This window comes from Electrophorus electricus, chromosome 1, assembly GCF_013358815.1.
Source record: "Electrophorus electricus isolate fEleEle1 chromosome 1, fEleEle1.pri, whole genome shotgun sequence".
Lineage (NCBI taxonomy): Eukaryota > Metazoa > Chordata > Actinopteri > Gymnotiformes > Gymnotidae > Electrophorus > Electrophorus electricus.
In genome coordinates, this window is record NC_049535.1 from 9,574,507 (window position 1) to 9,598,161 (window position 23,655).

At 43.9% G+C, this 23,655-nt stretch overlaps 1 protein-coding gene across 4 annotated transcripts in view; it reads left to right on the forward strand.

Annotated features, from left to right (window-relative positions):
- The window catches only part of slc2a9l2 (solute carrier family 2 member 9, like 2), a 90,705-nt gene that overhangs the window by 5,023 nt on the left and 62,027 nt on the right, over positions 1-23,655 (forward strand). For 2 of the 4 annotated variants that reach the window (XM_035527814.1, XM_035527823.1), the window contains exons 1-4: positions 5,890-5,984; positions 9,690-9,769; positions 11,709-11,810; positions 16,382-16,542. In XM_035527814.1, coding sequence (XP_035383707.1) covers positions 9,707-9,769; positions 11,709-11,810; positions 16,382-16,542 — 326 coding nt within the window. In that variant the 5' untranslated portion in view covers positions 5,890-5,984; positions 9,690-9,706. Of the gene's footprint in view, positions 1-5,889; positions 5,985-9,689; positions 9,770-11,708; positions 11,811-16,381; positions 16,543-23,655 lie in introns of those variants that run through there. The other 2 variants (XM_035527821.1, XM_035527819.1) reach the window with 2 other exon arrangements.

Sequence of the window (23,655 nt, forward strand, 5' to 3'; positions counted from 1 at the left end):
ACATGTCACGTGTAGTCTTTTGTTTGTATAGAATATGTACCAACATTAGATATGTACATTAGGCTACTAGTGAGGGTCTGCTTCCCTGATGCAGGCATTGAAAATTTAGTCAGTTCTCTAGACAATTCTATTTATAGGCCTTTTGTATTGAATCATATTGCATATAGAAATTCTAAACTTTAGCACTTTTTGCAAAATGGTACCTGAATGAGAACAGTTAGGAGAGGGGAGCACAGAGAGTATTAATCAGGGACTGCTGGTCTCATCCACAAAAGGCTAGTGTGGTTGCCAGTTTTCACTGCCGTCAAGCAGAAACACACCCGATGTTGTTCAATCAGGCCCCAGATGAAAAGGTCGCCATCCAGGGACCCTTTACATTTTCCTATATAGGCACAGTTTAATTAGCCTGTAGAAGCCACCATCCCAGGGCCCACGCACCACCCACATCAGCCAGGGCGCACTGACCACCCACACCATCCCAGGGCCCACGCACCACCCACATCAGCCAGGGCGCACTGACCACCCACACCATCCCAGGGCCCACGCACCACCCACATCAGCCAGGGCGCACTGACCACCCACACCATCCCAGGGCCCACGCACCACCCACATCAGCCAGGGCGCACTGACCACCCACACCATCCCAGGGCCCACGCACCACCCACATCAGCCAGGGCCCACGCACCACCCACATCAGCCAGGGCCCACACACCACCCACACCAACCAGGGCCCACGCACCACCCACATCAGCCAGGGCGCACTGACCACCCACACCATCCCAGGGCCCACGCACCACCCACATCAGCCAGGGCGCACTGACCACCCACACCATCCCAGGGCCCACGCACCACCCACATCAGCCAGGGCGCACTGACCACCCACACCATCCCAGGGCCCACGCACCACCCACATCAGCCAGGGCGCACTGACCACCCACACCATCCCAGGGCCCACGCACCACCCACATCAGCCAGGGCCCACGCACCACCCACATCAGCCAGGGCCCACACACCAACCAGGGCCCACGCACCACCCACATCAGCCAGGGCGCACTGACCACCCACACCATCCCAGGGCCCACGCACCACCCACATCAGCCAGGGCGCACTGACCACCCACACCATCCCAGGGCCCACGCACCACCCATATCAGCCAGGGCGCACTGACCACCCACACCATCCCAGGGCCCACGCACCACCCACATCAGCCAGGGCGCACTGACCACCCACACCATCCCAGGGCCCACGCACCACCCACATCAGCCAGGGCACACTGACCACCCACACCATCCCAGGGCCCACGCACCACCCACATCAGCCAGGGCGCACTGACCACCCACACCATCCCAGGGCCCACGCACCACCCACATCAGCCAGGGCGCACTGACCACCCACACCATCCCAGGGCCCACGCACCACCCACATCAGCCAGGGCGCACATGCCAGCCATGCCATCCGGGCGCCCCAAACTTGGCAGGCATAAGTGTGGCCTCAGGGACACTGTGTAAACTAAGTTTGGAGACTCTGAAACATCAAACAGTAGGGCTTCTATTTACTTTTCAATAGACTGACAAAGGCCAAACACAATTGTAATAGAAGGTCATGACAATACATATGTTTTGTGTTTTGATCAAAGAGCTAGACCACATAATACAAAGTCCTAGGTCCAAAAAAACTATGCGGTGTCAGTTGGGGGAATTGTGGCAGATTTGTTTGAGTGGTCAGCTATATGAGTTAATCCTTTGTTTTCTTAAGTGTTAAATACTAAAATTACCAAAGTAGCCATATGGAAAGATAACTTAAATTGTGGCATGGTTGCATGAAAATTAAGAAATATTTTTGGGTATTTGACGTAACAAAGGAAAGGTGTGATAGGATTACATATCATAGGTTGTCATTTCCAACGCAAAAGAGATGTATTTTATTACTTTGACTAAGCAATTCTCCTTATAAGTGTCTTATTTTAGCAAACCCTAACAAGAATATTTGTTCCCCTGTCACTTACTGTCATTCTGAGCCACCTACTGGACGTTAATTCCCAAAGGATGATAACAAAGATTTAAATTTCTCTGCAGATTTCTCTAGACCATTTCACAATTATTTAGTTGGGATACTGTAACATAAAATGAGCAAATGTTTTCATGTTTCTCTCATACAACAGGGGAAGGCAATGATGCTGGGAATTGTGTGTTAATACCCCATAAGTGACAATAGTTGTCCTGTCACATATCAAAGATATGTAGCTGTCATGAAATACACTCTCTCATTTATGTGCCTATATGACAAATAGGTAGTATATTCTATAGTGGTTGTTAAGTCTACAGGTGTGTCCTGTAACACTTGATGTGTCCTGTAACACTAGGTGTATCCTGTAACACTAGGTGTGTTTGTAGTTGTGTTCTGTAACACTAGGTGTGTCCTGTAACACTAGGCGTGTCTGTAGGTGTGTCCTGTAACACTAGGCGTGTCTGTAGGTGTGTCCTGTAACACAAGGTGTGTCCTATAACACTAGTTGTGCCTGTAGGTGTGTCCTGTAACACTAGGTGTGTTTGTAGTTGTGTTCTGTAACACTAGGTGTGTCCTGTAACACTAGGCGTGTCTGTAGGTGTGTCCTGTAACACTAGGTGTGTCCTATAACACTAGTTGTGTCTGTAGGTGTGTCCTGTAACTCTAGGTGTGTTTGTAGTTGTGTTCTGTAACACTAGGTGTGTCCTGTAACACTAGGCGTGTCTGTAGATGTGTCCTGTAACACTAGGTGTGTCCTATAACACTAGTTGTGTCTGTAGGTGTGTCCTGTGACACTAGGTGTGTCTGTAGTTGTATTCTGTAACACTAGGTGTGTCCTGTAACACTAGGCATGTCTGTAGGTGTGTCCTGTAACACTAGGCATGTCTGTAGGTGTGTCCTGTAACACTTGGCGTATCTGTAGGTGTGTCTTGTAACACTAGGCATGTCTGTAGGTGTGTCCTGTAACACTAGGCATGTCTGTAGGTGTGTCCTGTAACACTTGGCGTATCTGTAGGTGTGTCTTGTAACACTAAGTGTGTCTGTAGGTGTGTCCTGTAACACTAGGCGTGTCTGTAGGTGTTTCCTGTAACACTAGGCGTGCCTGTGTTCTGTTGGACAGGTGTTTCTTCAGTCTGTGTTTACAGTGTTGGTGTTATGGTTAATAATGCCGCTTCCTTAGCGTAATGGCCTCAGACACTTAAGGCTTCAGACAGAAAAAGAAGTAGCTTCAGTTCTTCTCTCAGATGTGATGGCGTTCCTCCACTCAGAGGTAAAAATAAGAGTGAGCTCTTTTTCTGTGTCATGAGTTCACACATTTAGACCTAAGACTTCCTATTTTGATTTATTTATTTTTTACATTTTCAACATATTGCAGACGCTCTTATCTACAGTGACATGGCGGATTTATCAGCATCACACAGTGTGAGCTCCCTGGGTAGTGAACCTGTGACCTGAGTGCTGCTAGCACCTTGCTTGACCTGCTCTACCAGGTGAGTTGCAGGTAAATGTACCTTTATCTGCACGCTCGGCTGGCATTCTCACGGCAGTAGAGATCAGAGTAAGAGTGATGTTCCAGCTAGCAGCCGAGGACTGGTAAAGTGGTTAGAGTTACATCTGCCCTTTTAGAGGACTGGGGAAGTAGTTAGGGTTACATCTGCCCTTTAGAGGACTGGGGAAGTAGTTATGGTTACATCTTACCTTTAGAGGACTGGGGAAGTGGTTAGGGTTACATCTGCCCTTTAGAGGAGTTGGGAAGGCGTTAGGGTTATCTCTGCCCTTTAGAGGACTGGGGTAGTGGTTAGGGTTACATCTGCCCTTTAGAGGACTTGGGAAGGCGTTAGGGTTACATCTGCCCTTTAGAGGACTGGTGAAGTGGTTAGGGTTACATCAGCCCTTGAGAGAAGTGACTGGTGAAGTGGTTAGGGTTACATCTGCCCTTTTACAGGACTGGTGAAGTGGTTAGGGTTACATCTGCCCTTTTACAGGACTGGTGAAGTGGTTAGGGTTACATCTGCCCTTTTACAGGACTGGTGAAGTGGTTAGGGTTACATCTGCCCTTTTACAGGACTGGTGAAGTGGTTAGGGTTACATCTGCCCTTTAGAGAACTGGTGAAATAGAGCTGCCCTTTATCCCTTTAGTGACCAGAGTGTTTGAGTCTGCAGCTCCTGCTTTCCTCCTTAATGGGTTTGCAGGCAGCTGCTCTCCAGGTTTGGAAACACCTGCCCCTCCTCTGCAGTAGGGGGCAGTATTCTACAGGCAGCTGTTCTACAGGTTTGGATACGCCTGCCTCTCCACTGCAGTAGTGGGCACCGTTCCAGATTAACTTGGCAGGTCTTTTTTTGCCACATGTGTAGGAAGCAGGCTGGGTGGGGGTGGGGGTGGGGGGGGGGGTTAACAGAATGAACGCACAGGAATGAACGTTTAAGGTTTTGGTGTAGTACCTGTCATTTTTGCTGTGTATATTGCGTAAGAGGACTTGTCCGTGTATAAAAGCACGTGACTTCACCACACGTGCCATGTTTGTGACAGGTGTTGTGGTTTGGCACGTTAATCATTGAGTAAGAGTAGAAAGGGCGTGCAGCAGTACACACAGGCTTATGTGCTCAGAGTCATTCTCACTTTCTCATTCTCTCTTTGATCCAGGTAGGTAGTACACTTGTCAGTGCTGTGTGTGTCTGTGTGTATTCATGGGGAGGTGGGGGGGTGTTAGGCTGTAAAATCGATTTGTGGGTTGCTGCATTATTTATTTACACTCTTATACTGTGAATACCCTTTAAAGTTTTTTGAAGTCTTTTATATTGTGAATATCCTTTAAAGTTTTTTGAAGTCTTATATTGTGAGTATCCTTTAAAGTTTCCTAAAGTTTGAAGCACATTTTTAGTAGTTTTGGTCACTGAGTTCAGATCTGTGTCAATGCCATGGAGGTGTTTGACTGGGAGCTTCTCTCAGAACGGTGGCATTGGGGATAATGACCCAGTTCACTTCAGACACTCCTTGGACTGAGTACAAGGAAAGCAGGGAGGACAAACCCCTGCATGCTATGCACCACCAGCAGACAGTGGAAGTGGCTGATGTGGAGAAATCCTACCAATGGCTGGAAAAGGCTGGACTGAAAGACAGCACAGAGACGAGCTCTGAACATGAGATCAGTAGAGGCTGGGATCTACCACACCAGGCAGGACAAATGCAGGCTGTGTAGATGCCCCTGAGGCAATCCAGCACAGTGGGATGAAAGATGCTAGCAAGCAGATAGATGGAATGGCATAACCAAGTGACTAGTGTAGTATACAGAAACACCTGTGCCGAGTACGGGCTGGACATTCTGAGGTCAATGTGGGATACATCCCTAAAGGAGGTGGAGAATGACCGTGATAAGATCCTGTGGGACTTCCAGATACAGACAGAAAAATGGTAATAGCTAACCACCTGGGCATAGTAGTGATGGACAAACAGCAGAAGAGGGCCGTAGGGATAGATGGGGTGATCCAAAATGATAACATAATCAAGAAAAAGGAACACAAGAAGCTCGAGAAATACCAAGGGCTAAAGGAAGAACGAGAAAAGGCGTGGAGGAAAAAGCTTGAAGGAAACAGAGCATGCAGAGGGGCTAGTGGGGAATATTTTTACACACATATATATTCCCCACTTGTTGCTGTTTTTCCTTCAAGCTCGGGTCCTCTACCAGAGGCCTGGGAGCTTGAGGGTCCTGTGTAGTATCTTAGCTGTTCCCAGGACTGCACACTTCAGGATGGAGATCTCAGATGGTGTTCCTGGGATCTGCTGGAGATATTCTCCCAGTTTGGGGGTCACAGCCCCTAGTGCTCCAATAACTACTGGAACCACTGTTGCCTTCACCTTCCACATCTTTTCTAGGTCTTCTACTCAGCTCCCCTCAAACCAGCAAAGCCGTGACGACAAAGTGCTTTTCCTGATGTTCGTCAGGAATCGAAACCATGCACATGCGTCGATGTGTTGGGTGAGAGAGAGAGATAGAGAGATCAGATTTGTTGCTGATTCTACCTCATGCTGTGTGGGTGTGTTTTGGTTGGGTGAGGTGGTGTGGGGTGAGAGAGGAGGGGTGTGAGAAGTGAGACAGAGAGGGAGGGAGCTCAGGTTTGTGCTGACTCTTCCTCTTGCTGTGTGACCCCTGACGTCTTACATTTAATCAGCTTTTCAGTTTGCACTGTTTTCCCATCAGTTATGTAGGGTTGGTCTAATTCCAAAAAAATGTCCCTCCTTTACACTTTATAGGTTGACTAAGTGACTTATCATTTGACATTAGCACTGTAGGTTAATACAGATCGCTATAAATGTTGTCAATGTAGTATAGTATTGATTCCTGTAACAGTCTATCTATCTATCTATCTATCTATCTATCTATCTATCTATCTATCTATCTATCTATCTATCTTTTCTATAAATCTGCTCACCACCTTACCAATAGCTTATGTCCAAAGCACTGCAGCCGTGTCGGTTTAGTGATGTGGCCTTCATTTTATTCTTCCCCTGTCTGTTGTGATGCACACTTGTTTGTCTTCACTCAGTCTCTGGGGCACAAGTGCTTCTCTAAAGCAATGACGTCACCTGTTTGGTCTTTAGTGAAACAGACAGTGACACTCTTATATGGTTCTGATGTGAGACTTGACCACAAATCTAATGTGGCATCATGTCTTTGCAATAAAATAGGTTATTACAATAAAATAGGGCTTGTGATATTATTGCATCTGTTTTTTATGCAAGGCATGGCTCTGCAGACAGTGGACATTATGGCTGTTGTTGTGCAGCCCACCAGCACTTGTTTGGGTCTGGGACTGTGTGTATCCTAGTGTTAAAGGAAATACTGAGATGCATTTGAAACCTTTTCTCTTTTCTCTGCCTTTCCTGATCTGTAAACCTTTCTTTTTCTTGCCTCGCTGCTTTGTTATTTTATAGTTGTGTTTTTGTTCTATCACTCATTACTGGAACTTTTTACCGTGTCTTAACCTCTGGAACGCGTGTGGCCCGAGTGCCGCAGGGCGAGGGGCAGGACGCGCAGGCTCCAGTGCCGTGGACGAACATTTAACGTATAAACACAGCGGAACTCAACATGCATTACGAACAAGGAACATGAAACGGTTAACGTTAAACTGACACGATAAGCAAGAATACATCTACGTTAAACACGTTACGTCAACAATAACCGACAACGCTGCACACAACGGCGAGTTTAAGTACACAAAAGTAGCAATACAGGTGTGTGCAGGTGGGGCTACGAACATGACCCTCCCACTGCACGCGGCGGGCCAAACCACGTGACTCGCGGGGGGGGGTCAAGCGTTCCGTGACAGAACTCCCTCCCGAGGGGCGCGGTCCCCGACGCGTCCGTCCAATGAACGCGAACCTCCGGGCGTCGTGTACACGTAAATACAAACACAGCACGGTCATGACCGATGCCCACCCAGTACCAGGCGGGCCATGTGCCGCCAGCAAGGGAGACCTCGCAGCAAGAGGGAGAAAGCCAGCTTCCCTGCCTCTCTCAGGGTAGTCCGGTACACTCCCAAAGACACACACACAAACACAAGGCGCTGTGACGTAGTGCCCGCTGTCCGCGCAGGCGCCTCGAACGTGTCCATGGCCTCAACGGACACGTGGGAGTGCATGTCCGCCCCGGTTCCAAACATGCTACCTCCCCTAATGGTCCTCCTCTCTCCCGCCGCTCTAGGAGTGTCCCAGAGACGGTTTGCCTCCGAGGCTTTGGGCAGACCCTTCCAGTCTCGCTGGCGAGTCCGCTGAAGGGAAGGGACTCAGGAGATCCCGCTGGCTCCACCCGAGCACCCTCTTTCTGGTCGGTGTGTTGCCCCTCGGTCCTCCTTGGCCCAGGCTCAACAGCCTCAGGCCTCCCCCAAGAAATTCCTTGGGGTGTTCCCCTCCGCCTCCGAAGAAGACACGGACAGCGGTCGCGGTCCTCTCCCCAATTTCCTGGGATCCAGGCAGCAGTGCAGGGGGGTGCCTACGCACCTCCCGCTAGGAAGTTCGTTTTTTGTCACGGGAGCTGGCGTCCTGTAGCGGTCGGTTATTATGTAACGCGTGTGGCCTGAGTACCGAAGGGCGTGGAGCAGGACGCACAGGCTCCAGTGACGTGGACAAACATTTATTAACATATAAACACCACGGCACACGCATTACACATATAAACACCACGGCACACGCATTACATATATAAACACCACGGCACACGCATTACACATATAAACACCATGGCACACGCATTACACATATAAACACCACGGCACACGCATTACAAACAAGGAACATGAAACGGTTAACATTAAACAGACACGATAAACAAGAATACATCTACATTAACACATTACGTCAATAACCGACAATGCTGCACACAACGACAAGAGTTTAAATACACAAAACACTAATACAATACAGGTGTGTGCAGGTGTGGCTACGAACATGACCCTCCCACTGCACGTGGCGGGCCAAATCACATGACTCACGGGAGGCGAGCGTTCCATGACAATCTCTAATTTTATTTTCATGTACCCACTGCATTGTCATTTTATTATTCTTGTTTTACCGTTATTCTCTTCCTATAACTCTTATCATGTTTTCATTTGCTCTCGTACTGTAAATTGTCGTTGAGTATCCTGAAAGGCGCTTATAAATAAAATGTATTATTATTAGAATTAAATGCATCCTATTATACAACTGACAGGATCTTATTCAACACGCTGAGTTATTCTCATAGTTGTTCAGGCTAATTGTATAGTCAGTAAGAGCAGACAGTCAGAAGTTCCTTGTCTGACTCCTAGAGCTTCTCCAGAGTGCTTAGAATCATTCTGTAAATCAAGTACATGTGTAATAGTAATACAGAAGTGGGGTGTAGCAGAGTGTTTGGTGTAATGGTGTGCAGTAAAAGTTTGTTCATATCAGTTCAAACTGTGCTCTATCCATGTTACGTAAGCAGTACCAGTCTCAGCCCTGCAGGCCTCTGGAACCTCACAGTTTAGTGATTCGGCAACCCAGACGCCCCTCTTACTGTCCTGTCAGCCCAGACACCCCTCTTACTGTCCTGTCAGCCCAGACACCCCTTTTACTGTCCTGTCAACCCAGACGCCCCTCTTATTGTCCTGTCAGCCCAGACGCCCCTCTCACTGTCCTGTCAACCCAGACGCCCCTCTTACTGTTCTGTCAACCCAGACGCCCCTCTTACTGTCCTGTCAGCCCAGACACCCCATCTTACTGTCCTGTCAGCCCAGACATCCCTCTTACTGTCCTGTCAGCCCAGACGCCCCTCTTACTGTCCTGTCAGCCCAGACACCCCTCTTACTGTCCTGTCAACCCAGACACCCCTCTTACTGTCCTGTCAGCCCAGACACCCCTCTTACTGTCCTGTCAACCCAGACGCCCCTCTTACTGTCCTGTCAGCCCAGATGCCCCATCTTACTGTCCTGTCAACCCAGACATCCCTCTTACTGTCCTGTGTGTGTGTGTGTGTGTATATATATATGTATGTGTGTGTGTGTGTGTGTGTGCCTGTGTGTGTGTGTATATATATATATATATATATATATATATATATATATATATATATGTATGTTTGTGTGTGTGTGTGTGTGTGTGTGCGTGTGTGTCTGCGTGTTTATAATTTATAAATGACAGATAATAATGGGGATTTTCTTTCTTTCAGGCTGCTGAGTTGCTGCTATGGAGAAGATTCAGAAAAGCCGAACAACGGACTGCAACGAGCTACAAGCTCCGCCTAAGCAGGTGTGTGCGGGTGAGCGTGCGTGGGCATGTGCACTAAGAGAGAGAAGCACTCAGCCTTGGCTTGGTTTACCTTTCCTCTGGTGGAATGTGACAAGCTCACTAACCTCCAGACATCAAACAGGTCAGAGAAGGAAAACCTTAGCAGTTGAGGAGTGCGCTGTGACCTTTTTCAGAGCTTATAAGGAAAATGTCAGGGTGGTAGTGGTTGTTCATGCAGTTAATGAAACTGATGAACAGCTGATAAGGAGATTCTGAGCCTCACTATCATTTGGTGCTGCAGAAATTTGCCCTAAATTACCCGGCAGAGCCAAGTCTATGAGGGCAGGGAGTACCTCAAAAGTCTGAGCATCTTCTCACCAGGATCAAGAAAACCTGGTAGCTGGGGCCGTGCGGAGTCCCTCCACGGTAACAGCTGCTATCTGCATGTTAGTCATCAGCCCTGGAGTGTGTGTTGTCAGATGAAAGAACTTTTATAGCAAATTAAATTCCCACAAGTTCAGCTAAGAACTGGGAAAAACTGAGACTTGGTTCAATAAATGCTGTCTGCTCAGCAGTGACACCATCTCAGGAGAAATGGTAATCACTCAGCTGAGGTTCTGTTGCCAGAAAGTGACCAGTGATGAATGGAGTTGAGAATGGGCACAGAATCTAAACATGGCTATGTTCTGTACCAGTACACCTATAAAATGCACCTGCAGGGTTGCACCAGTATTCAGTGTTAAGGATGGCTATAGATGGATCTTAACTGACTGCAAAAGTAATGTTAAGTATTTTCAAATAAAAACAAAAAAAATATGAAAAATAAAATCTACCCAGAGTGAATTATAAAGAATGTCACACCTCCCTCTGTTTTCCCCTCCCCTGAGTCCCGCCTCCCTCTGTTAAGCCCGCCCCTGTGTCCAGCCTGCCACCAATATGCTCTGGCAGCTCCATTACCAGGGGCAGCAGTTCTCAGTTCAGTCTCCATCTGTGGGACTGCCTTGTATTGAGAAGCCATGCAATTAACTGCAAGCAGTCAGGCATAGTTCACACTGACACAGGGCCGGGTGTAGTTCACACTAACATGGGGTCGGGCCTGACTCACGGTGACAGGCCCGAACCCATCACACGGGGTTGAGTCTCTGTGCCTGTCTCTTAGGGTTGGATTTGGATTTGCTGGATCTTGTTTTTGCAGCATAACCCTGCACTGTTTTCTGGATTCTGATTGTTAATTCTGACATAAGAGAAGAACACTTCAGAACTTGTTTTAAAACTTTAATCAAGTTTCTTTCATTGTTTAAAACTATTGGGAATAGGAAAATCGAACTGCAATCGAGGCATGGTCATCAGTGCTAGACTAACCAGGGCCAGTATTTCAAAAACTTCCAACTTTGTGGGGTTCTCTCATGCAGTGTGGTTGAGAGTATACCAAGAATGGTGTGATTGACCAAGATCATCCCTTGGCAGCTGTTTACCCTATGGCAGAACACTTTGAGCAGGACGACTGTACACAAGGCTCATATAGTCATGGATTTTGGTTCCAGGAACATGACAGCTTTCCTTGCTTCCCTGGCCTTCACAATCCCCAGATCTTAATCCTAAAAATCATCTCTGCGACGAGTTAGAACAGATTGTTCAGGGCATGTCAGTACCTCCATCTAATTTGCAGCAATTGTGAGAATCTCTCCACGTGGGCCACAATTACTACAGAGCGATTTCAACACCAACTGGAATCTACTAGATGCTACTAGATGGGTGTCTCAAGTTCCCCTAAAGATATTTTGTGTGTGTGTGTGTGTGTGTAAGTGTAAAAATAATTGTGTTATCTATTTGGTAAAGGAATTCTACTTTGCTGTAAGTATTTGTCTTTACTGCTGTGTGATAATAGCATTTGAAGCTGCATTTTAAAAATTTGCAGTAGAAGCTGATGCGTGGTTTTGTGTGTGTGTGTATTTCACAGCAGCGCTTGACAATCTGTCTGATAAGTGCGGCAGTTTTTGGGGCTCTGGGGTCCTCCTTCGTATATGGCTACAACCTGTCTGTGGTCAACGCCCCTGCAAAGGTGAGGTTCATCGCTGCCACAGCCAGCCGTATTTCAGGGATCAGATGTTTACTCTGTACTCTGTTGCTTATTTTATGTTGACTTGATCAGCACTGTTCTGTTTGACATTCCAAAATTATTCAGCTTTATCAACTTGCTGGAAAATGTAGTAAAAGTATCCCTCTGATGAAACTTTGACCTGGTCAGGGTGGGCCTTCTCTCTATGCTTATTCAGTAAACATACCGTAGTTATTACGCCTGTGAGTCAAGAGTGATATTCTAATGTTTGGTAAATAAGAAATATTCATGTATTGGCGGCAAGAAAGGCATCGCACACCTCACTTTCTTCTCCACCTTATGAAGGACAGCACATTCAGAAGCTTTACAGAACTGGTGCAGAAATATGAAACAAATATGAAACAAGGAAATATCCACAGTATTACCAAATTAAAAGTGCACCAAAGTCTAAAATATACAAAGAACACATCTCTCCAAATAAACAAACAGCTACCATTAGAAACCAAATAGATAAGTTCATACAAATTATCTCTCCATTTCTTAACAAATATTCTGTCTATTTCTTAATGTCTCTAGCAAAAAACCTGCGAAAAAGGAAAGAAGTAAACGTGAGTCTCAAACTGAAGTGTTCGTTCAGTTTCATTTTCATTCAATTTATTAAAGTGAATTAATTACACCAAAAGAAGCCACATAGCAATGATCCACCAAAGTTATGGAAACAAAAGCAGGCTGAAATAAGGACCAACATAATGATAATAACAATGAGATAATAGCATGATACCATAAAATATTGGCATAATAAGCTAATGAAATGAGAAAATAATGAGATAACATGACATGACATAATGACATACTAACATAGTAATAACAATGACAATGAGATAATAACGTAGTAACAATGACATAAAATAATGACATACTAACATAGTAATAAGAGTGACAATGAGATAATAATGTAATACAATGACATAACGTAATGACATACTAACATAGTAATAACATAATGACAATGAGATAATGACTACATGAGATGATAACATGAGAACATAATGGGATACTAACATAATGACAGAATAACATAATCAGATAATAACAGAATAACAGCAATGACAATGACATAACATCATGAGATCATATACTGAAATGACATGAGAATAACAATGACAACATGAGAATGATATAATAACATCACATAATGACATATTAACATTGAGATAATAGCATAATGATATTACTTAATGATCTGACAATGAGCACAATGACATAATAGCATGAGATAACATAATGACTATAATATAATGATAATGACATTAACATAATAGATAATAACAGAATGAGATAATGACATGACATTATCTCATTGTGTTAATATACCAATGAGATAATGACAGTCATAATAACATAATGAAATTAAAATAATGACATAACATAATGACATAATGAGACATTAACATAATAGATAATAACAGAATGAGATAATGACATAACATTATCTCATTTTTTTATATACCAATGAGATAATGACAGTCATAATAACATAATGGCATTAAAATAATGACATAACATAATGACATAATGAGATAATGACAATGACATAATGAGATGACAATGAAATATTGACAATGAGAACATGATATAATAACAAAATAACATGAGATAATAACATAATAACAACAAAATAACTGACATATTAACATAATAGATAACAGAATACAATGAGATAATAATGTGACATATTAACATAATGAGATAATATAAAATTATGAGATAATGACGCAATGTCATAAGATAACATAATGAGATAATGAGATGAGTTAATAGCCTAATGATCTAATAACCTAATGATAAGATAAGAACATGACGAGATAATAATGTAATGACATATTAACATAATAAGATAACATAATTGAGATAATACCATAATGAGATAATGATATAATAAACCCCAGGAGGTGTGACTAGTAATGGACAACACACACTACGTGAGGGAGGCATAGACAAAACATTGACAAGTGTGAACACAAACGAAACACTGCTGAACACTATTGAGTGTGTGTGTTTTTGTGTGCATATATGTGTGCCCATGTGTTTTCATGCGTGTGTTTTTGTTTGTGTGTGTGCTTTTCTAATAAATGATGATGAGATATTTATGTTCTTAATTTTTAGAGTTTTCTAGTGATGGGACACCATTATGTTTAATTAAATTCCAAACACTGATTAATATGATCCCCTGTCAAAGTGTACCATGGGTGATCGGGAGCGCTAGTATAAGTTGTACAAAATGTTGGTGGAACTGCAAGAATATTCCTTCCTTAGTGTCTTTGATCTTCAGTCTGTCAGAATTAGACACTGACATAACAATGTTTTTTCTTTTTTAGAGACATCTCTTTACCTTATATTGACGAGCGTGCTATATAGATGTGAAATATCTGCCTTCCTGATGCAATGAAATGACTTGTGTCACACATACACACAACACAAGGGTGTAAGAGTGTGGTTAATATAAGCGGGATTAAGGGTGTTATTGTAAGGGCGTTGTTAGTGTAAGAGCCTGTTTCAGATTGAAGATTGAAGAAAATGCGCATGTATTCCCCTGAATTGAAAAAAAAAATTTTAGTGTAGTTGTTATGCAAGCCTCACTATCTGTTTATGGGTGAGGGTGAGGCTGATGTTTCCATAACAACTACAATAAACTTTTTTTGCATTTCAGGAGAGCATGTGCAAGACCCCACCTGTGCATGTGCCTGTTTTACAACTACATCTTTGAGGAGAATGTGCATGAGAATAATGGGCCCTTAGGAATCTGTTTCCAGTTAGGCGCCCTACAGCTAGCTGACGTCAGCTGATTTTGCTTTAAATATACGTGTTTCATCAGTGTGCTAATGTGTGATATCTGTTTGAATAAGTCTGCATTGCATCTGTATTGCTCGGGTGATGCTTTTTAAGCTCTGTGTGATAAGCCTCGTTGTTGTTTAGTGCTGCGTAACAACTGAAGCAGCCGAGCGGCTGCACCTGAAGTGTCGTATTTACTGTCTGACTGAATGCAGGTTTGCCTAATAAAGCATTCAGTATTTTTGTTCATTATTATAAGTATATCAATAATATTGACAAGTCAGTAATTCCCTGTGAACAGTGTAGTGCTTTATCGACCAATCACTGCAGTCCCTATGTGCACTGTGTGTTTGTGTATAAAGTTGAAGTGTGTTATAGCTTTCCTGGGGGTCATTCAATCTCTCACTCTCTCTCTCCCTTTTTCTCTCCTCCTCCTCGTCGATCCTCGTTCGCTTGTTTCTTTTCTTTTGTCATTAGATCTCTGTCTTACTCTCTTCATCTGCGCTTTGCGATCAGCTTATGGCTGCTGTATTGATTATGGGATTGGCTGAGTAGAGCCCAGATTGACCAAGCCTTTTTGTACAAATACCCTGCCATCTGAATTGTTTAATGTATAAAAATGTCTGTCCTTCCAAATGCATATGAAGGAAATATCAGGAATGATGTGCAGGGAATAGCAATTGTTACTCTAACCATTCCATAGTAATAAACTCTGCAAGACTGTGTGGAGATGAAGGACACTGTTGGCACTGACCTTTTTGTTAGATATGGATTATTGGTGATATAATTCACCAGAGAAGCTAGTAGAGCTGGCGGGCCACCGATCACCCCGCTCTGGAAGTGTGTGGTGGTGGGCCAACTCGGTAGCATGAAGGAAGCACTCTCATCTCTGTGTTCGTGTCTGTGTGTGTGTGTGTGTGTGTGTGAGACATAAAGGAATGTGATTCTGCGTTTTACAGGTGATCCTTTCAGATGCAGCCGTTGGGGTTAGCTTTTAGTGCAGATTACTATACATCTATCACACACACACACATTGATCTGACACAGCGTGTTCAGACACTCACAGCAACAAACCTTCACTCTCACACACGCACTCCGTCATTTATTTATTGAGGAAAATGGTCCAAAATTACACATCTGTGTGTGGCAAAAGTATGTGAACCTTTAGGATTAGCAGATAATTTGAAGATAAAAGAGCAAGAGCAAGTGTGTTATAGTCCGCCAGGTCACAAAGGAACCCAAGGAGACTTCTGAGTAACTTTAGGCCTTTCTCACATTGGCTAACGTTAAAGTTCATGAGTCCAGCACTCCAAAAAGGACACTGCTGCCCACCTGCAGTTTGTTAAAAATCACATGGCCAAGTCAGAAGGATACTGGAACAATGTTTTTTGGATGAATAAATCCAAAATAGATCTTTTTGGTTTCAATGAGAAGTGTTATGTTTGGAGAACGGACATTCCAGTGTACACCACTGTACGTTTCAGACCCGGACTCCCTCCTTTCTTTCTGTCTATAAGTAATAAATGTGATAATAAAATTAATGTATCTGATATTGTGTAGCATATAAAGGCTTTCTTTAGTGTGTGTTTGTGTGTGTGTGTGTGTGTGTGTGTGTGTGTGAGAGAGAAAATAAAAGCCTTTAAAGTGTGTGGGGGGTGTATAAAGGAGTTCTATAATGTGACATGTCTGTTTCTCTCTTTCTGTGTGTGTGTGTGTGTGTGTGTGTGTGTGTGTGTGTGTAGCATATAAAGGCGTTCTACAATGTGACGTGGCTGGGTCGTTATAAGGAACCTGCAAAAACAGAGACCCTCACTCTGCTCTGGTCCATCACCGTTTCGATATTTGCCATTGGTGGCCTGGTGGGGGCGTTCATCACCTCTTTCCTTATCAAAGTGCTAGGAAGGTAAGAGCTCATTTAGGAACATGTCTCACTCTACAGCCTGGAGAGGACAGACAGCTTGGCAGGCTGTCCTCTAAATGGATGTTTTTCTGCCCCTGTGGTGCATGGACACACACGTGTGCACATACACTCACACATAACTCAGTGTAGTAATTCTGTAAATTAGTTAGTGTTTAACGAAACCCACTGCAGCTGAGTGTGAGGAATTGATCTGTCACTGGTAGAAGTTCCCATCAATCAGTCTGAGGGGTGTGTTTGTGTGAATGTATCTGAGTTTTGATTTCCATGAGGAAAGTCAGGTAGATGTTTTTTGGTTTGTAAAGGGTTAACCCCCCACCCGTTAAAACATAAATTAACTGTGGTTCATCACATCTTTGGAAAGCTGATTTCAATTTCTCTAGTCACACCCAGGCCTGATTACTGCCATGCCTGTTCTCAATCAAGAAATCTTTTAAATAGGACCTGCTTGACAAAGTGAAGTAGATCAAAAGATCCTCAAAAGTTAGACAGCATGCTGCAATCCAAAGAAATTCAGGAACAAATGAGATAGATCTCAATTATGTGGTATCAGTCTGGAAAAGGTTATAAAGCTATTTCTAAAGCTTTGGGACTCCAGTGAACCACAGCGAGAGCCATTATCCACAAATGGCGAAAACATGGAACAGTGGTGAACCTTCCCAGGCGTGGGCGGCCGACCAAAATTACCCCAAAAGTGCAGCGACGAGGATAATGATCCAAAACACACCAGCAAGTCCACCTCTGAATAGCTCAAGAAAAACAGAATGAAGACTTTGGAGTGGCCTAGTCAAAGTCCTGACCTGAATCTGATTGAGATGCTATGACATGACCTTAAAAAGGCAGTTCATGATGATCTGAAACATTTAAGTGTGACAAACATGCAAAAAAATAAGATATCAGGAAGGGGGCAAACACTTTTTCACACTACTGTATATGAAGACACCAAGATGGCTGAAATGTGAAACACAACATAACAAAAAGAACATGTTGTCTTGTATATATAATCTATAATCAGTTATCATGTGCCTTAATTTCCATCAGCCACTTTCTCTTCATTTCTTTATCACAGAAGTATATTAGCAACTTATTTAACAAAAATATTTGACATTTAATCTGACATTTATTGTTAGCTAAATTAATAGATGACTTTACAGAAAGGATTATAACCATTGTTTCCATATTCGGTCCATCAAGATTTATTATTAGCCAGTTATTTTTCTTTTACTTAATTACAGGGTAACATTCATATTAATTTAATTTCACATGACTGAAACAGTATTTAATCACTCATTCAATATTAAATGCTCTATTTAAATATTCAATCATTATTTAAATGCTCAGTCAATATTGAAATTCTCAGTCAATATTGAAAATAATGCTTTAGTGCCATTTTGACAAATATGCTAGGTGAGCTAATTTACTAATGTAAGGAAAGTTGACATTAGCAGCTATCAACCTAGCTACCAAAACGGTGGCAAAGAGCTTGACCCTGGGACTGTTAGAACAATTTAATGCTGAACAAGACATTGTTTTACTTCAAAAATATCATCACAATGAGTTATTAACACAGTCAGTCATACATGTAGCCGGTGTTGGGTCAGCTTACTGTGTTCACGATGTTTTACCATCATCAATGAAGAAAGCCAATCACTGTAACTTATTGTTTTATGTTTAATGTTGTACACAATTTCTGATCATTTTAATTTCTTTGTTTGCTTGTTAAAGGTACAGACAGTTGGAAACTTGCAGTTTCCTAAGACTCTACCTATCTTCTTGGATTAAGAATTTACAAGAGTCATTCAGAATATGTCTGATAGATCCAATATTTCCAACTACCTATCACATGAAATATATAATGATCATATACCATCATTCTTATTGCTTTTTTTTTTTTTTTTTTTTTTTTAAATTATTGACCATTTTACTGCATGATTGCTCAGATGTTGACAGATTCCATTTCATTTATTTATTTATTTTACTGTGGTTCCATTTACAGTTCTATGTACTTGGTTAGTGTACCTGCATATAGGCTGTCTCACTTACACTGAAAATGCAAGCTCTTTCCATGTACAGCAGGTACCATGACCTTAGCAAAAGGGGCCACAGTAATGTTTGAGATGTTGGTGAATCAAATGAAAGTCTACCTTCGATAGGTCACTAATTTAAATTGACATTAATTTGCACAGTAATTTTCTGGCTGATTAAAAGCAGGTCCTCACTTTAAAAGCTGCGTGCTAAATGTTGTTAGCTGATGTGTTTTACAGAAGTAGTGGTTTAATATTCACATGGCTTAGATGTCATCAGTTAGGAAGCATGTTTGTGAGCTAGCTAGGTTAGCAAGCTTGTGATATTTGCTGGCTATACTCTTATAAGACAGTGTTCATATACTGTGGCTAAAAAATCCTAAATCTTTGAAGATAGATTACAAAGTATGAAACTGGAATGCTTTAGTTAACTAATGTAAACTAATGTAGGTTTTCCAAGACAACCAACTTTCTGACTTTAAAACACGTGTATTAAAAATCTAATTTAAATTGCCTATAATTTCAATCCAGTTTCACTGACCACTTTAATGTTTCACTGGCCACTTTAATGTTGCTGGTTAATTTGGAGACAGTGAAGAAGACGAAGAAGACTGTTTGTTATTCTCTAACAGGCATGAGAAATACAGTCATTAGGCTGTAATGAGAGCATGTTTATGTTGCACTTTGCAATTCTTCCATTCAGTATGGGAGCCGTTCCAGTTTGGTTAGTCACTATTTACGCTCCCAGCTTGGGCAGCTTGTTTTAGTTAGTGGGTGTTATCAGTGAACCACATGGTACACAGTTATGTTACATCGGTGAGTAGGTCACATGGGTTACATCAGTGAGTAGGTCACTTGGGTTACATCAGTGAGTAGGTCACTTGGGTTACATCAGTGAGTAGGTCACTTGGGTTACATCAGTGAGTAGGTCACTTGGGTTACATCAGTGAGTAGGTCACTTGGGTTACATCAGTGAGTAGTTCATTTGGGTTACATCAGTGAGTAGGTCACATTCTGAGTGAATCCCATAACATTTACGAGTGCGTTGAATGTTATTTTTATGGGTTATTTGTTTCTATTATAAAAACCTTATCTGTAGCAAGTACTACACTGAGAGAAGATCAATGAACTGATTAAGGAAATCTGAATAAGGACCAGGGCAGGGATATATTGTAATTAAAAATAAAAAAGCTTTGATTTTTTTTTTTGGAGGCTTAAGGTGTGTCTCCTGCTTTAAGACCAAGTACTTCAAAGGAGTTTCATGACCTGGATTTTGAGTTGCCAGTAATTTCATTACCAATAAGAGCTTTAGATGTTTAATAGACCTAATTTGAGACAGAAGCTGGAACTACTGATCAATTCACATTTACTCTATTGAAGTTACCGAATGTGAGATTAGTGAGGAACAGACGCAGTCCCAATATTGTGCTACTTACTATTCACAGTGACTGGGGCAGAATGGGGGAAAAGATAGTCTGTTTGAAAAGCTACCTGTCTGTCAGCACTACTGACCCATCTGAGGCTTATCATCATTGATTCCAGTCAGTCCAGAGACTTCTTGATGTTCTGGGACAAGATGAGGGACCAAGTTGACTGGGGTGTAGTCCATTACTAACATTTCAGCAAAAGAAGTGACACTTTGACTTCTGATGTTTCCTGTTGATTTGCTGCCTAGTCTGTAACTCCACCCACTACTGCTGATGAGAAGAGTGGCTGCATGCAGGACCCTCGATGCAGGCGTGCAGGACCCTGGGTGCGGCTGTCCTGGCGCTATGTACAGGACCCTGAGTGCAGGTCGTGCAGGACCCTCAGCGTGAGCGTGCAGGACCCGGGGTGCGTGCGTGCTGTGGCTGCATTCAGGACCCTGGGTGTGGGAGTGCAGGACCCTGGGTGCGAGTGTGCTGTGGCTGCGTGCAGGACCCTGGGTGAGGGAGTGCAGGACCCTGGGTGCGAGTGTGCTGTGGCTGCGTGCAGGACCCTGGGTGAGGGAGTGCAGGACCCTGGGTGCGGCTGTCCTGGCGCTATGTACAGGACCCTGAGTGCAGGTCGTGCAGGACCCTCAGCGTGAGCGTGCAGGACCCGGGGTGCGTGCGTGCTGTGGCTGCATTCAGGACCCTCGGTGTGGGAGTGCAGGACCCTGGGTGCGAGTGTGCTGTGGCTGCGTGCAGGACCCTGGGTGAGGGAGTACAGGACCCTGGGTGCGGGGGTCCTGGGGCTGCGTGCAGGTTCAGGCAGAGGCTTTTTCTCTGCACCCTTCAAAATGAAAATGGTAGTGAGGTTCTTGTTCTGCCGCATGTCTGATTATTACATTGCATAAATATTACGTGTCCTGGGCAAGTGGACAAACTCATGCTCAGTACATACACACCATGAAGAGGGAGTCATACATAAACTTGTCACATTGTATGTATTATTTCTATATTTCTAAATACATTAATAGGAATTGAGAGAGAGAGAGAGAGAGAGAGAGAGAGAGAGAGTCTTTAACACAGTATCCATGGTTTCCAGAGAAACAAGATGTTTTGGACAGTTGTACAAGCAAAGTGTGTGTGAGAACCTAATACCATCAGTATCCAAAAATAACAGACAAAACACACACACGCACACACTGTGGCCTTCTTTGAACAGGATTTGACACTAATAACTAATTTTAACTAATATTAGTTAAACATACCTGATTCAACTCATCAATCAATTGCCAGGTTTAGTAGGTGTGTCTACATACTTGGACGGTGTTGCTGTGAGCAGTAGTGCTGTTGGCATCAGCAGTAATGGTGTTGGTGTCAGCAGTAACATTGACGATGTCAGCAGTAACGTTAACGGTGTCAGCAGTAATGTTAACGGTGTCAGCAGTAACGGCGTGGGTGTCAGCAGTAACGTTGACTGTCAGCAGTAATGGTGAGGGTGTCAGCAGTAACGTTGACGGTGTCAGCAGTAACAGTGTGGGTGTCAGCAGTAACAGTGTGGGTGTCAGCAGTAACATTGACGGTGTCAGCAGTAACGTTAACGGTGTCAGCAGTAACGGTGTGGGTGTCAGCAGTAACGTTGACAGTGTCAGCAGTAATGGTGAGGGTGTCAGCAGTAACGTTGATGGTGTCAGCAGTAACAGTGTGGGTGTCAGCAGTAACGGTGAGGGTGTGAGCAGTAATGGTGTGGGTGTCAGCAGTAACGTTGTGGGTGTCAGCAGTAACGGTGAGGGTATCAGCAGTAACGTTGACGGTGTCAGCAGTAACAGTGTGGGTGTCAGCAGTAACGGTGAGGGTGTGAGCAGTAATGGTGTGGGTGTCAGCAGTAACGTTGTGGGTGTCAGCAGTAACGGTGAGGGTATCAGCAGTAACGTTGACGGTGTCAGCAGTAACAGTGTGGGTGTCAGCAGTAACGGTGAGGGTGTGAGCAGTAATGGTGTGGGTGTCAGCAGTAACGTTGTGGGTGTCAGCAGTAACGGTGTGGGTATGAGCAGTAACAGTGAGGGTGTCAGCAGTAATGGTGTGGGTGTCAGCAGTAACGGTGTGGGTGTCAGCAGTAATGGTGAGGGTGTCAGCAGTAATGGTGTGGGTGTCAGCAGTAATGGTGAGGGTATGAGCAGTAACGGTGAGGGTGTCAGCAGTAATGGTGTGGGTGTCAGCAGTAACAGTGTGGGTGTCACCAGTAACGGTGTGGGTGTCAGCAGTAATGGTGTGGGTGTCAGCAGTAACGGTGTGGGTGTCAGCAGTAATGGTGCATGTAAAGTTCGGGGTCCTGAACCCTCACTGACCTTTAGTGGCACGTGCACCTGCTGTGACCCTCATGCCTCCCAGCATTGCGGAGTGATATTTCCATTCCCATGCCAGGTTCATGCTGTGCTGTGTCTCTGAAATGTCAGTCTTTATTAAACATTGTTTTCGCTGCATAATATACACCCTCACTGTGTCTGTGTATGTGTGTCTGTCTGTGTGTGTGTGTGTGTGTGTGTGTGTGTGTGTCTGCTCTGTTCTCACTAAAGTCACTCCAAAACATGACGTTTGTGAGGTTGATCACGTGAACACGATGAAGTTTTTTGAAAACCAAAGTATTGGGTCCATACATGAGCAATAAGCAGAGGCCACCCTACAGGACCAAGCCATGTAGTGCGGAGTCAGGTCCATTTCAGACCAGACCCGCGTGGCGTGGAGTCCGTTTTAGACATCAGCCTTTTGGTGTGAAGTCAAGTCAGTTTCAGACAAGCCATAAGGAGTTAGTGCAGACAGACTTTACATAGGATACACACAATTAACTTAACAAAATATGGGTTTTTGTTTGGGTGTTTGAAAGATAGATATATACTTCATAACCTGCCAAATTTTATATATATATATATATATATATATATATATAAATTAACTTAAAACTTCATTTAACTTAAAAACATTCAGAAGTAGTCACCAAATAATCACCAAAGTGATCTGTACAGAGAACATAGAGTACTTTTTGTTTTTAACTTTGTTTGACAAGACACCCAGTAAAGATTTATCCTACATCATCTGCCTGACAAATTTCTCAAACTGTGATCAAAGACAATGGCAAGCCTTATACTAAACCCCAGCCCTGCACAGACCTGGGGGCTGTATTTCAGCTTTGCACAGGCCTGGGGGGCTGTGTTTAAACTCTGCACAGGCCTGGGGGGCTGTGTTTGAGCCCTGCACAGACCTGGAGGTTGTGTTTAAACTCTGCACAAGCCTGGGGGTTGTGTTTAAGCTCTGTACAGACCTGGAGGTTGTGTTTAAGCTCTGCACAGGTCTGGGGGTTGTGTTTAAGCTCTGCACAGGCCTGGGGGCTGTGTTTAAGCTCTGCACAGACCTGGAGGTTGTGTTTAAGCTCTGCACAGACCTGGAGGTTGTGTCTAAGCTCTGCACAGACCTGCAGGTTGTGTTTAAGCTCTGCACAGACCTGGAGATTGTGTTTAAGCTCTGCACAGACCTGGAGGTTGTGTTTAAGCTCTGCACAGACCTGGGGGGCTGTGTTTAAGCTCTGCACAGACCTGGAGGCTGTGTTTAAGCTCTGGGGAATGTGTTTGAGCCTAACCCCCTTAGCATTTTTCCTTTTCATTACTACTTGG